Source organism: Equus asinus, chromosome X, assembly GCF_041296235.1.
Source record: "Equus asinus isolate D_3611 breed Donkey chromosome X, EquAss-T2T_v2, whole genome shotgun sequence".
Taxonomy (NCBI): domain Eukaryota; kingdom Metazoa; phylum Chordata; class Mammalia; order Perissodactyla; family Equidae; genus Equus; species Equus asinus.
This window is the reverse complement of record NC_091820.1, coordinates 104,433,452-104,448,193: the sequence shown is the minus strand read 5'-3', so window position 1 is coordinate 104,448,193 and position 14,742 is coordinate 104,433,452. Positions and strand designations below refer to the sequence as shown.

At 36.9% G+C, this 14,742-nt stretch overlaps 1 protein-coding gene across 4 annotated transcripts in view; it reads left to right on the top strand.

Annotated features, from left to right (window-relative positions):
* Window positions 1-14,742, top strand: part of DCX (doublecortin) — a 363,420-nt gene that overhangs the window by 8,784 nt on the left and 339,894 nt on the right. The window contains exon 3 of one of the 4 annotated variants that reach the window (XM_070503021.1): window positions 1,995-14,737. The exons of the other annotated variants lie outside the window; for them this stretch is intronic. Coding sequence (XP_070359122.1) covers window positions 3,794-5,260 — 1,467 coding nt within the window. The 5' untranslated portion in view covers window positions 1,995-3,793 and the 3' untranslated portion in view covers window positions 5,261-14,737. Of the gene's footprint in view, window positions 1-1,994; window positions 14,738-14,742 lie in introns of those variants that run through there. 4 annotated transcript variants of the gene reach the window in all.

Here is a 14,742-nt window from a genome sequence, read left to right as displayed (position 1 = left end):
TCTGCTTTTTCTGTCCTCTCTTTCTAGAATTTCTGTTGGTCTAATTTGGCCCTTCCATACTGAATTCTTGAATTTTCAGTTTTCATTTCTTTTTCTTTTTGTGCTATTCTCTAGGAGAGCTCCTCAAATTAAAATGTTTATTCTTCTATTGAGTTTAAGATTTCTACTATAATATTTTGAGGTTCTAAGAGCTCTTTCTCATTCCTTGAAAGTTCCATTTTTACAGCATATTGTTCTTGTGTCTTGAATGTAGTATCTTCTCATTATAGTTTTTTTTGTTTCTTTTCGCTTTGACTTCTGTTGCTGTTGCTGCTGTTGTTTTGGTCTCTTTTATTTTAGAAACTTTCCTAAGTATCTAAGGATTTGGCCAGCCATAAATATTTAAGGGTGAGGCACAAAAAAGAAGTTCTATCTCCATTGTTGGGACTTGTGGATTGTTGAGCTTCACTGGGGAGTAACTGGGCAGAAATTTAGTCTTTTCAATGGGAACACCCCAAATATCAGTGTCTGTAGGGCTTTACACTAGTGCTGGTCAGCTTCTCCAGAATCCTCCAATCTCCTGCTCAGCTGACGATATCTTAGAAACCTAGTGCAGAAAGATGACTGAGTGTGTGGGGGGGATGTCTTAATATTTAGTACATAGAGGCTCAATGCCCATTTGCATTAAAGTTCACACCCCAGCCCTCAGCTATGCCTATTGTTTCCAAGACTAGAGAGCTTCTTTTCTGGAAGGATGTTTCAGTTACTCCAGAAAATAAAACCTGAATCTTTTGTTGAAATGGATAAGGAGCTTTGGGGATCCAATTTTTTTTATATGTACTTTTGATCAATCCTACTATTTTAGCCCTCACTTCATCCTGTACCTCGGAGATATTCAGTAACTTTAAGAAATGAACCTGTCACCACCAGCCTTAGGTTTCAGCTTTCTCCAGTTTGTTGAGTTAGCTTAGCACTCACTTCTTCTATGGCTTTCCAACGTCTAGAATTTTGTCAACTTCACTTTTCTGCTCTTGTCTCCTTTCCTGTTCTTTGTCCGTTTCCATTTATACCTTTTTTTAAAAAAAATTCCTTTACTGTCATTTTAGTGGAGCTTCATGAGGCTGCAGAGATAAATGCATGTGTCTAATCTGCCTTGTTTAACTGGAAATCTTATAGCACACTCTATATTGAGAAATAATACAGTCCAAAGCTGATAACATTAGGGGTGGAAGATTAAGAAGCCCACTTCCAGCAATAAAGTAAAAATCTGTTTCAGAGAAACATGAAATAAACAATTATATAATATGTAAGCCAAATATATGACTATTCACTGTACTGTGAAACGGTAAAAGGTCTTCGGCCAGCCTGGTGGTGTAGTGGGTAAGTTTGCACACTCTGTTTTGGCAGCCCAGGGTTTGCAGGTCCAGAGCCCAGGCGTGGACCTCATCAAGCCGTGCTGTGGTAGCATCCCACATTCAAAAATAGAGGAAGATTGGCACAGATGTTAGCTCAGCAACAATCTTCCTCAAGCAAAAAAAGAGGAAGATTGGCAACAGATGTTAGCACAGGGCCACTCTTCCTCACCAAAAAACAAAAACAAAAGGTAAAAGATCTGTCATTACAGAAAACTGAATTATATCAACTCTCAAATACTTAAAATTGTGGATAATTTAAGTTAATACATAAACTTAATATATATGGGCTTGTCTAGTGTTTTTTGGATACAAAATGCATTTTTATGAAAAATTGCCTGTAGACATTAATTACTCTCCTTGAGGAACCTTAGGAAGCATGCTATTTAGTGACTAGTTGGAACAGCTCCTGCCTGGAGGGGTAGAGCAGGGAGTTAATGTTGTAGATTTCATGAAATGAGTGAATTTAAGACACTATTTTTTTAAAAAATTATTCAGACAGACCTTAAGTGTTAAAAAAAGAGTCTAAGAGGGAGAGTGGGTGGAGCAAAATGGTGGGGTGAGCTGACCCGGGATTCTCTCCCCTCCAAAATACAACAAAAGATTGGAAGAACTGAATTTCAGAGAATAAACATAATGCCAGCTCGTTAGAGACCTACAATACCAAGAAGGCGGAGATCATAACCTTACTTACACCCTCGGAGGCGCTGGAATGGTAGGAGAGAACATCGCTCCCTCCCCTAGAGTCTGCGATCGCTGTGGCGCGGGTCGGGAAGGAGCGGGGTAGGGGCCGCGCAACCCGGGGATCATCCAGGACTCCTGCTGCTGATTCAGTGGAGACCCGCTGATGGGGGGGGGGGGCGGGAAGTTTCCATCCGCGGGGACCCTATAAATCAAGGGCCTTGGGAGACCAGAGAACAGAACTGATCTGAACCCAGACCGGCACCTGTGAGTAACAGCCCCTCCCCCCCAGCAAAGCCAGTGGGCGCAGCCATCTTGCCCCAAGGTGGAGAGCTAACATGCCGCTCTCGACCCCCATCTAGTGGCGACAGGCTGTAACTGCAACTGAATTCTACCACCATGAGAAAAAACCTCTCCTCTACCATCCAGCAATTTATAAAAGCCCCAGACCAGAAGGAAAACAATAAAAACACAGAATTAAGTCCTGAGGACTTGGAATTAGCTAAACTAAGTGATAATGAATTCAGAACAGCTATAATCAAAAAACTCAATGAGGTAGAGAGAAAGATAGAGAAACAAGCCAAGTTCTGGAGTTACTTCACAAAAGAGATTGAAATCATAAAGAAGAATGAAACAGAATTACTTGAGATGAAAAACACAATGGACCAGATAAAACAGAATACGGATTCCCTGAATGGCCGTGTAGACAACATAGAGGAGCAAATCAGCATAATCAAGGACAGACACGCTGAATGGCACCAGAGGAAGAAAGAGAACTAAGAATTAAAAAAAATGAGGAAAATCTTCGAGAGATAATGGATTCAATGAGGAGTAAGAACATAAGGATCATAGGAATTCCCGAGAATATGGAAAAGGGAAATGGAGCAGAAAGTGTGCTTAACGAAATTATTGAAGAGAACTTCCCAAATCTATGAATCAATGGAGAAATGTGTGTAGAGGAGGGTTTTAGATCTCCTAGATTTGTCAATGTAAAAAGACCTACTGCAAGGCACATAATAGTAAAGTTGGCAAATAGGAATGATAAGGAAAGAATACTCAGGGAAGTAAGAAAAAAAAAAGAATAACCTATAAAGGAGCCCCTATCAGACTGTCAGCGGATTTCTCTACAGAAACCCTACAAGCTAGGAGAGAATGGAGTGATATATTCAAAGCTTTAAGGGATAAAAACCTTCAGCCAAGAATACTCTATCCAGCAAGAGTTTCCTTTAGATATGAGGGAGAAATTAAATCTTTTCCAGACAAACAAAAGTTAAGGGAATTTGTAACTAAAAGCCCTCCATTACAAGAAATCCTCAAGAAGGCTCTCATACTTGAAAAAAGAAAAAAGGGAGAAAGGGGACACAATCCACAGACTAGGGAGACCGATGGATAGAACCAGAACAGGATAGCAAATATTCAACTATAGCATTAGGGTAAAAATGAGGAAACTACCAAAACAAGGACAATCTTAGCACTCTAACTACAAATTAATAAGACGAGTTGGAATAAAAAATGAAAATAATTATTTAGGAGGGGAAGAGCAAAGGGTCTAAATCAGTATTGGTCAAGTAAGTAAGAGACCACCAGAGAATAGACTATATTATACACGCGATTCTAAATACAAACTTCAAGGTAGACACTAAAATAAAGTACAGAACAGAGTCACAAATCATAGATAAGGAAAAATCAAAGAAACCCAGCATAAGAAATTGCAGTATTAAATGGATAGTCTAAAGCACACAGGAAAAGAAACACAGGAAAACAAGATAATGAGCGACAGATTGACAGCATTAAGTCCACATGCATCAATAATCACTCTCAATGTGAAAGGATTGAACTCTCCAATAAAAAGACACAGAGTGGCAAAATGGATTAAAGAACAAGATCCAACAATTTGTTGCCTCCAGGAAACACACCTCAGCCCCAAGGACAAACACAGACTCAAGGTGAAGGGGTGGAGGACAATACTTAAAGCAAATAGCAAGGAAAAAAAGGCAGGTGTTGCAATTCTCATATCAGACCAAGTGGATTTCAAAATAAGACAGGTAAAGAGAGACACAGAGGGACAATATATAATGATCAAAGGGACACTTCATCAAGAAGAAATAACGCTTATAAATATCTATGCACCCAACACAGGAGCACCAAGATTCATAAAGCAACTATTAACAAACCTAAAGGAAGATGTTAAAAACAACACAATAATAGTAGGGGACCTCAACACCCCACTCACATCAATGGACAGATCATCCAGACAGAAAATCAACAAGGAAATAGTGGAGCTGAATGAAAAACTAAAACAATTGGACTTAATAGACATATATAGATCACTCCACCCTGAAGGAGCTGAATACACATTCTTCTCAAGGGCACATGGAACATTCTCTAGGTTAGACCATATGTTGGGAAACAAGGCAAGCCTCTACAAATTTAAAAAAATTGAAATCATAACAAGCATCTTCTCCGATCATAGTGCTATAAGGCTAGAAATTAATTACAAGAAAAAAGCTGAGAAAGGCACAAAGATGTGGAGACTAAACAACACACTACTGAACAAGCAATGGATCATTGAAGAAATTAAAGAAGAAATAAAAAAATACCTGGAAACAAATGAAAATGATAGCATGCCATACCAACTCATATGGGATACAGCAAAAGCTGTATTAAGAGGAAAATTCATCGCAATACAGGCACATCTTAACAAACAAGAAAAATCCCAAATAAGCAACCTTAAAGCACACCTAACTGAACTAGAGAAAAAAGAACAAATGAAGCCCAAACTCAGCAGAAGGAGAGAAATAATAAAAATCAGAGCAGAAATAAATACTATTGAAACGAAAAAGGCAGTAGAAAGGATCCATGAGACAAAGAGCTGGTTTTTTGAGAAGATAAATAAAATTGACAAACCACTAGCCATACTTACAAAGAAAAAAAGGGAGAAAGCTCAAATAAACAAAATCAGAAATGAGCGAGGAGAAATAACAACAGACTCTGCAGAAATACAACAGATTATAAGAGAATACTACAAAAAACTATATGCCAACAGAATGGATAACCTAGAGGAAATGGATAAATTCCTGGACTCCTACAGTCTCCCAAAGCTCACTCAAGAACAGGCAGACAAGTTGAACAGACCAATCACAAGGAAAGAGATTGAAACAGCCAATCAAAAACATCCCAAAGAATAAAACCCCAGGACCAGATGGCTTTCCTGGGGAATTCTACCAAACTTTCAGAGAGGATTTAATACCTATCCTTTTCAAGCTATTCCAAAAAATTAGGGAAGAGGGAACACTTCCTAACACATTCTATGAGGCCAACATCACGCTGATACCAAAACCTGACAAGGACACCACGAAAAAAGAGAACTACAGGCCAATATCACTGATGAACATAGATGCAAAAATTCTAAACAAAATTTTGGCAACCAGAATTCAGCAATTCATCAAAAGAATCATACATCAGGATCAGGTGGGATTCATACCAGGGACACAGGGATGGTTCAACATCCGCAAGTCAATCAATGTGATACACCACATCAACAAACTGAGGAATAAAAACCACATGATCATCTCAATAGATGCAGAGAAGGCATTTGACAAGATCCAACAGCCGTTTATGATAAAAACTCTGAACAATATGGGCATAGAAGGAAACTACCTCAACATAATAAAGGCCATATACGACAAACCCATAGCCAACATCATACTCAATGGGCAAAAACTGAACCCCATCCCCCTGAAAACAGGAACAAGACAAGGATGCCCTCTATCACCACTCTTATTTAACATAGTACTGGAGGTCCTGGCCAGAGCAATCAGGCAAGAAAAAGGAATAAAAGGAATCCAAATAGGGAGGGAAGAAGTGAAACTCTCGCTGTTTGCAGATGACATGATCTTATATATAGAAAACCCCAAAGAATCCATTGGAAAACTGTTAGAAGTAATCAACAACTACAGCAAAGTTGCAGGGTATAAAATCAATTTGCATAAATCAGTAGCATTTCTATACTCCAGTAATGAACCAACAGAAAAAGAACTCAAGAATACAATACCATTCACAATCGCAACAAAAAGAATAAAATACCTTGGGGTAAATTTAACTAAGGAAGTGAAGGACCTATATAATGAAAATTACTAGGCCTTTCTGAGAGAATTGGATGATGACATAAGGAGATGGAAAGACATTCCATGTACATGGATTGGAAGAATAAACATAGTTAAAATGTCCATTCTACCTAAAGCAATCTACAGATTCAACGCCATCCCAATCAGAATCCCAATGACATTCTTTACAGAATTAGAACAAAGAATCCTAAAATTCATATGGGGCAACAAAAGACCCCGAATTGCTAAAGCAATCCTGAGAAAAAAGAACAAAACGGGAGGCATCACAATCTCTGACTTCAAAACATACTACAAAGCTACAGTAATCAAAACAGCATGGTACTGGTACAAAAACAGGTGCACAGATCAATGGAACAGAATTGAAAGCCCAGAAATAAAACCACACATCCATGGACAGCTTATCTTTGACAAAGGAGCTGAGGGCATACAATGGAGAAAAGAAAGTCTTTTCAACAAATGGTGCTGGGAAAACTGGAAAGCCACATGTAAAAGAATGAAAATTGACCATTCTTTTTCACCATTCACCAAAATAAACTCAAAATGGATTAAAGACCTGAAGGTGAGACCTGAAACCATAAGGCTTCTGGAAGAAAATGTAGGCAGTACACTCTTTGACATCAGTATTAAAAGGATCTTTTCAGACACCATGCCTTCTCAGAGAAGGGAAACAATAGAAAGAATAAACAAATGGGACTTCATCAGATTAAAGAGCTTTTTCAAGGCAAATGAAAACAGGATTGAAACAAAAAAACAACCCATTAACTGGGAAAAAATATTTGCAAGTCATATATCTGACAAAGGCTTAATATCCTTAATATATAAAGAACTCTCGCAACTCAACCACAAAACATCAAACAACCCAATCAAAAAATGGGCTGGAGACATGAACAGACATTTCTCCAAAGAAGATATACTGATGGCCAATAGGCACATGAAAAGATGCTCATCATCGCTGATCATCAGGGAAATGCAAATCAAAACTACACTAAGATATCACCTTACACCCGTTAGAATGACAAAAATATCTAAAACTAATAGCAACAAATGTTGGAGAGGTTGCAGAGAAAAAGGAACCCTCATACACTGCTGGTGGGAATGCAAACTGGTGCACCCACTATGGAAAACAGTATGGAGATTCCTCAAAAAACTAAAAATAGAACTACCATACGATCCAGCCATCCCACTACTGGGTATTTATCCAAAGAGCTTGAAGTCAGCAATCCCAAAAGTCCTGTGCACCCCAATGTTTATTGCAGCACTGTTTACAATAGCCAAGACGTGGAAGCAACCTAAGTGCCCATCAACAGACGAATGGATAAAGAAGATGTGGTACATATATACAATGGAATACTACTCAGCTGCAAAACAGAACAAAATCATTCCATTTGCAATAACATGGATGGACCTTGAGAGAATTATGTTAAGTGAAATAAGCCAGCGAGAGAAAGATAATCTGTGTATGACTCCACTCATATGAGGAATTTAAAACTATGGACCAAGAACAGTTTAGTGGATACCAGGGGAAAGGTGGGGTGGGGGGTTGGCGCAAAGGGTGAAGTGGTGCACCTACAACATGACTGACAAACATTAATGTACAATTGAAATTTCACAAGATTGTAACCTATCAATAACTCAATAAAAAAAAACTAATAAAACAAAAAAAGAGTCTAAGAGTCTGCATGTGGTCCTCCTCTATGCCAACCCTGACCACACACCTTTCCAATATGTAAATTTTGGAAAAGAGGTCAAGGTAAGGGCAAAGAAGTGGGGTTGCACACAATAATAATAATCACTAACATTTATTAACCTGTACTGAGTGTTTACAATGTTCTGGTAACTGGGCTAAATACTTTTCTTGAATTATTTCATAAAAAAATGGTTAGTGATTATCTGACAAATGAATTTAAAACAGTAAAAAAGAAAGGACAAATGAGTAAGGAGGAAAGGGGGAAGCATGCCACCAAAGATTCGTAATGTTCTCATTTCCTTTTCCTCTCCCATCTCTCCCCTTCTCAAGTACTACTCTAGACTTATTTATATTCGTAGCATAATTTTGTACACTATCCCTGCTTTTTGCTGCTCTTTCAGTATGTAAATATTAAATAGGTCATGTCAGGTGCTTGAATTTGAAGATTAGTGATTTGGAACTTTAAGCAGGAGTTGTGATTTAAATAGTTCACTGTTTTGCAAAATATACCATCAAATATTTTGTAAGAAAAGAGATAGAATAAAAGGAAAGAGAGAAGAAAGAGAAATCTGCCAAGGCATTGCTGTAACTTTTAAACCTGTTTTTAAAAACAGTATGGGTAATGTTTCCAAGTGATCAAACTTTTACAGAACTCCTAGATAATAGCAACCTGTGATGATTTAATACACATTCAGTCAAACAGATTACCAAGAATTCATAGGTCTGGAACATGCATAAAATTGGTGGTCTAGGTTTAAAGGAAATAATCTAGAGAAGAAATGAGAACTTAAATAATTAATTCTCCCAAAGACTAGTGAAATATATTTGAGCCTGCAGATTATTGAAGATTGAAAAATTTCATTTTTTATTGTAAAAGAACAAGAAAAAAGAAGAACTTTCTTTTTTAATTAACTGATAGCTACTGAGTACCTACTCTGTGCAAGGCATTATGATAGGCATTATGGAAGAGAGCATATAAAAATGTCTAAGATGCTCTTTGTTTTATCAAGAAGCTCTTAATCTAGTGTTGAAGATAAGGCATGCAAAATAAGAACTATACTCCATATAGTATTATGTGAAGAATGCTACATGGATGACACAAAATATTTTGATTTTTTCGTTTTGCCAAATTAGAATATAAATAGAATGTATTATGTAGGTAACATTCCAAATATATGTGTTCCTTTGTATGCTATTCATACATGCTTACCTTTAACAACAGCTGCAATACATCATTAAAACCAGTTGGGATACAGCAAGTCTAGAAAAAGAGCTGCCAGCTATGACACACTAGTGAAAAAAATTACTGATTTCACAGAGGTATATGTGTATGTGTTTCTTTTAATGGAATATACAATGCATTGACTGTTTAGTAGATTCCATTCAGCCAAGTGTATTAAATATATATTTCATTAATTTCCACAATAATCCTATGAGGTCACTACTATTTTTATTCCCATTTTACAGATGAGGAAACTGAGGCTCAGAGAAACTAAGTAACTTGTCCAAAGTTACACAGCTGGTAAATGATAGAGCCAGGAGTGGAACCCAGTCTGTTTAACCCCTAGTCTGCACTCTTGACCATTTGGCTATGCTGTCTTCTTGTGGAACATCCTAATGGAGATGTATAGGAGATATTTAGATATGTGAGTCTGGAGTTCAAGAGAAAGAGTTAGGCTAGAGATACAGATTTTGTAGTCATCAGCATGTGTTATAAATCTTTAGATATAAGGAGACCTCAATAAAAAGATACCAAAAAGGTTTTTCTTGTCAACTGGACTAGAAAAACTTCTAGAGATATAGATGAATGAGTCAGGTATCTTCTTATGGCATTTAAAATGTAAATTTAGTAAAATAACTAGAGCTATATTATATAAATATATTGATTTAGTGTATTTTCCCCCTCATATTTCATGAAATAACTTTAATTCTACACATGCAGCTTCACCGTTAGTATCTGCATCATCACCAGAATCTGTTCTTGTCATCTAACTGTTTTCCAGAGCTTATTGTCCTCACTTCTACATACAAAAGTATTTGCAATCATCTTACTCTTAAGGAAATTTTATCTCAAGTCACAAATTCCCATTCACATAACATCACACTTGCAGTTGTGATTTCACATCCCCAGGAGTAATAACTACACTTGTATTGATGTTTGTATTGAATTTGAATTAATATTTTTATGTATATATGAACATATGTATCTACTTGCTCATTTATTTTTAAACTAGCTTTGATGTCGATTATTCATGCAAACATGGTAGTGTTAATTGAAACATAAGGAGTATAAAAGTAGATAGGGCTCCAGTAAAAAAGTAAATGCTTAGAGCAACATGACAACTGTCTAAAGGCAGCAAAGTACATACTTTTCTAAAAGAAACTTCTCATATTTAACTAACATGTATTAAAAATCTACTATTTGGTAGGTGCTTTTATCTCTCAGTACCATCCCTATAGTATCATTTCCTTCACTTCTTTTTCTTACAGCTGAGGAATGAGTCTCAGAAAACAAATTTATGAAGGAGAAATAACTTAAAAACAGCAGAGATAGGATTTTAATCCAGATCCAACTCTAAAGCCCATGTTCTTTTTACCTGCTCTCTTTTATGATCAGCAAGTAATACATAGTTGTGAGATGGCTGGCTAATGATCATGGGGCAGAGTTCAGTTAACTGACCTATGTGTAAAAATGGAACAAGTAGCTATGGTTTGTAGCACACTGTTTTCATCAACTGTCATGTCTTCTAAGGGATAGATGTCATATTTCAGTATATGGGAGATTGCTTTTAGAGGGTTCATTTGGGAAAAGAAAGAAGAGAAAAACTAGAAAAAATGGGTGGTGATATCTGAATCAACAGTCATTTTTTATCAAAGTAGGTTGGAGATGGAACCATTTATAGTTCTGGCATTTATCTGACCCTGAATCCCCATGGTTAAGGCTGTTAGGTAAAGATATACATGACACAGAAATCACTTTAACATTTAAAACAGAGCCCATGCGATGTCATAGGTTTTACTACTAACCATTTTTAATATTAATGTAACAAAAGTTTGTTCAGCAGGAACTAGCTAAATTAAAAGTTACATTTATTAGCTTTTGAGTCTTCTCTCATTTTTATTTTGGTTAGTCTAGCTAAAAGTTTATCTTTTCAAAAAACCAACTCTTAGTTTTATCCATTGTTTATATTGTCTTTCTAGTCCTTGTTTTATTTATTCCTGTCCTAGTCTTTATTATTTCCTCCCTTCTGCTAACTTTGGGCTCAGTTTGTTCTTCCTTTGCTAATTCCTTGGGGTGTAGAGTTAGGTGGTTTATTTGAGGTCTTTCTTTTTTCTTAATGTAGGCATTTATCACTTATAACCTTCCCTCCTAGGACTGCTTTTGGTGCATCCCATAAGTTTTGGTATGTTGTGTTTTTGTTTTCATTTGACTCAAGATACTTTCTGTCCTTTTGATTTCTTCTTTGACCCATTGGTTGTTCCGGAATGTATTGTTTAGTTTCCACATATTTGTGAATTTTTCAGTTTTCTTCCCATTATTGATTTCTAGTTTTATACCTTTGTGGTCAGAAAAGGTGCTTTATATGATTTCAGTCTTCTTAAATTTGTTAAGGCTTGCTTTGTGGCCGAACATATGATTTGTCCTAGAGAATGTTCCATGTGCACTTGAGAAGAATGTGTATTCTGGTGCTGTCGGATGGGATGTTCTGTATATGTCTATTAGGTCCATTTGGTCTAAGTGTTATTCAGGTCTGCTGTTTCCTTATTAATTTTCTGTCTGGATGATCTGTCCAATGTTGAAAGTGGCATATTGATGTCCACTACTATTATTTTATTGCTGTCTATTTCTGAACTGGCCCCTTTATCACTATGTAGTGACCTTCTTGTCTCATGTGACTGACTTTGACTGAAAGTCTATTTTATCTGATATAAGTATAGCCATTGCTGCCCTCTTGGTTACCATTTGTATACAATATCTTTTTCTGGGGCCGGCCCGGTGGCGCAGCAGTTAAGTGCACACATTCCACTTCAGCAGCCCAGGATTCACTGGTTCGGATCCCAGGTGCGTACATGGCACCACTTGGCAAGCCATGCTGTGGTAGGTGTCCCACATATAAAGTAGAGGAAGATGAGCATGGATGTTAGCTCAGGGCCAGTCTTCCTCAGCGAAAAGAGGAGGATTGGCAGCAGTTAGCTCAGGGCTAATCTTCCTCAAAAAAAAAAGAAAAGAAAAAAATATCTTTTTCCATCCCACATTTATTAACTTTTAAATCCAAAGCTTTAGATTTTTTCTGATTTTTTTCCCTCATACTTATAAAAACAAGTACCCATTCAGTGCAAATCATAAAATGGACACGTAATAAATGTTAAAAGAAATGATATGTTTTCTAAAAGTGGCAACATTTGCCCACCTAGAAGAGGATTGCTCTGCTTATACCTATAAATGCTGTTAGCTTTTACTTAGAGAGAATCCACCAGATGGCAACCTCATCTACATGTGAAACATGATGTGCAATCCTCTGCAACCCATTACAGGTCCCTTGAGCCAGGTGCTCCCTGATTACTGGCTAATTTCTATAGTGATCCCAGTAAATGGGTACGAGGTAGTCACTTGGCAGTGATTGTTGGAAGATAGAGGATGTGTAGAGTTGGGACATATTTAGCATCAAGTGTGAAATATTTTTAGTAACATTCTTTTTAAATTAATATTGAAAACAAAAACAACAGTATTTATTTCCATGTTGCCCTCTAAACATATTTCTAATTTGAAGCTAAAAGGAACCATATTCAGTTCTCCATTGTACAAAGCTGCAGAAAGCAGTATTTCTTCATGAATCACAAGTTATTCTAGTTGGATTCCTTGTACTTAATGGCAGTCTGGTAGCTAGCTGGTTTATTGCTTAAAATGTAAACTGTCTTCCGTATTTCTAAACCTGATAGTATGCAGGGAGTACTGCTGAGGATATTTAACATGTCCCTTACTGTTTTCTGTTTATAAACAACCTGCCCTGAGGTACCATTTAGTTGACGATATTGCTTATACTTAGCAAATACTTTGTACTTTTCCATACAAATAAGTCCATGGTCAAGGTGAAAGTCATTGATGGGTTGATTACATGAACTGCAAATTTCTGAAAATATGCGTGATGGTAAATGTTCCAGGAAAAGGGAAAAAAATGGATTTGTTGAAATTTTTATTCCTGAATATATAGAGTTCTGATTGCATCTGACGTTTCATTAATAAATCCACTTCTAAAGCAACATGTTTCACCTACATTAAAGTACAGCTGTATAAGACATCTGTTTGAATTAAATACCTATAATACCTAACAGATTGCCTTTTTCTTATGACTGTAATTGACTTTACTTTGCATCTGTATATTTTCCAAAATCCATTTTTGAAAAATATGCTTTTTTCCCTCAGTTTCCTGAGTATTTTTAATAACTTTATTGAGGCATATTTTACATATCATATAATCCACCCATTTCAAGTGTACAATTCAATGATTTTTACTAAATTTAACTCTTCAGGATATTTGTAAAATGGTATAGCTGTACCTTGATGCTGTTCGTCATTATGTGACAAATACTCTGCATTTTGGCAGCTCATCTATCTTTGGTTCCTAACATGCCTGCTTTTAGATATTGTTTACATAAATGAAGGTCAGAAAAGCTGACTCATATGTGTCTGAAATTTTGTTAGTGTCAGTGTCTTAGTGCCCCATCTTCTAGATTTGGGAGGACACACTCACATTACATCAAGAGTTGGAATTTTGGCTTCATTGCCATATAATACTAACAAACCTAACCCTCAGTACTACCCAGACCATTGGAGCAAGTGACCATTATTTTAACTTAACATATATGCAGTACTGACATTACATTTAAAGTATTTTACAACAGATAAAAGGCTGTGCTTGCTTTTGAAGGATTTACACACTAATTGAAAAAGTGATCTAGGTATAAAGAACCCCTTGAGAAAGATTATTAGACTCTATTCATATTCTGCCCTTTTCTTTCCTAATTTCTCTTTTTCATCCTGTGACCTTCTGTTCTCTTGTTCTGCCATCTAGATTTGCCCACATGAGTCCAAGTTCAAACCATGTCAGTAAAGCGTGCATCAAAACTGAAGTCCAGGGGCTGGCCCTTTGGCCAAGTGGTTGAGTTTGCGCGCTCCACTTAAATATTAGCTCCCTTCTTCATGTGTTTGGGTCAAAGACTCTATTCTAAAATAGTAGAAAAATGTCCAGGAAAGTATTACTGTTGTTTCTTGCATTGATGGTGGCCAAGGACTGACATTTCCCTCAGTTGGAAGAGTTTCTTTGACTTTGATTCAAGAATTCACCCTGTATTTGCGTAAATAAATTCCTGAGTTTGGGGAATTTATGCCTATGTACATAACAACTAAAATGCTGAACAAACTGTCAAAAACATCTATTTCAACACTGTGGAAATTGACCCAGGAATACAACAAACTGAGAACTTGTGAACTTTGGGTAGGAACAGAACAAGTCTATGGTGTTCTTGCCTAGGTGTGATGGTTAATTTTATGTGTCAACTTTATTGGGTTAAAGGATGTCCAGATAGCTGATAAAACATTATTTCTGGGTGTGTCTGTGAGGGTGTTTCTGCAGGAGATTAACATTTGAATCAGTAGACTGAGTAATGAAGATGGCCTTCACCAATGCGGTTGGACATCATCTAATCCATTGAGGGCCAGAAAGGCAGAGGAAGAGCAAATTTGCTCAGCTTGAGCTGGGACATCCATCTTCTCCTGCCCTCAGATGTGGCATTCCTGGTTCTCGGTCCTTCGGACTCAGACTGGGACTTAGACCATTTGCTCCCCTGTTTCTTA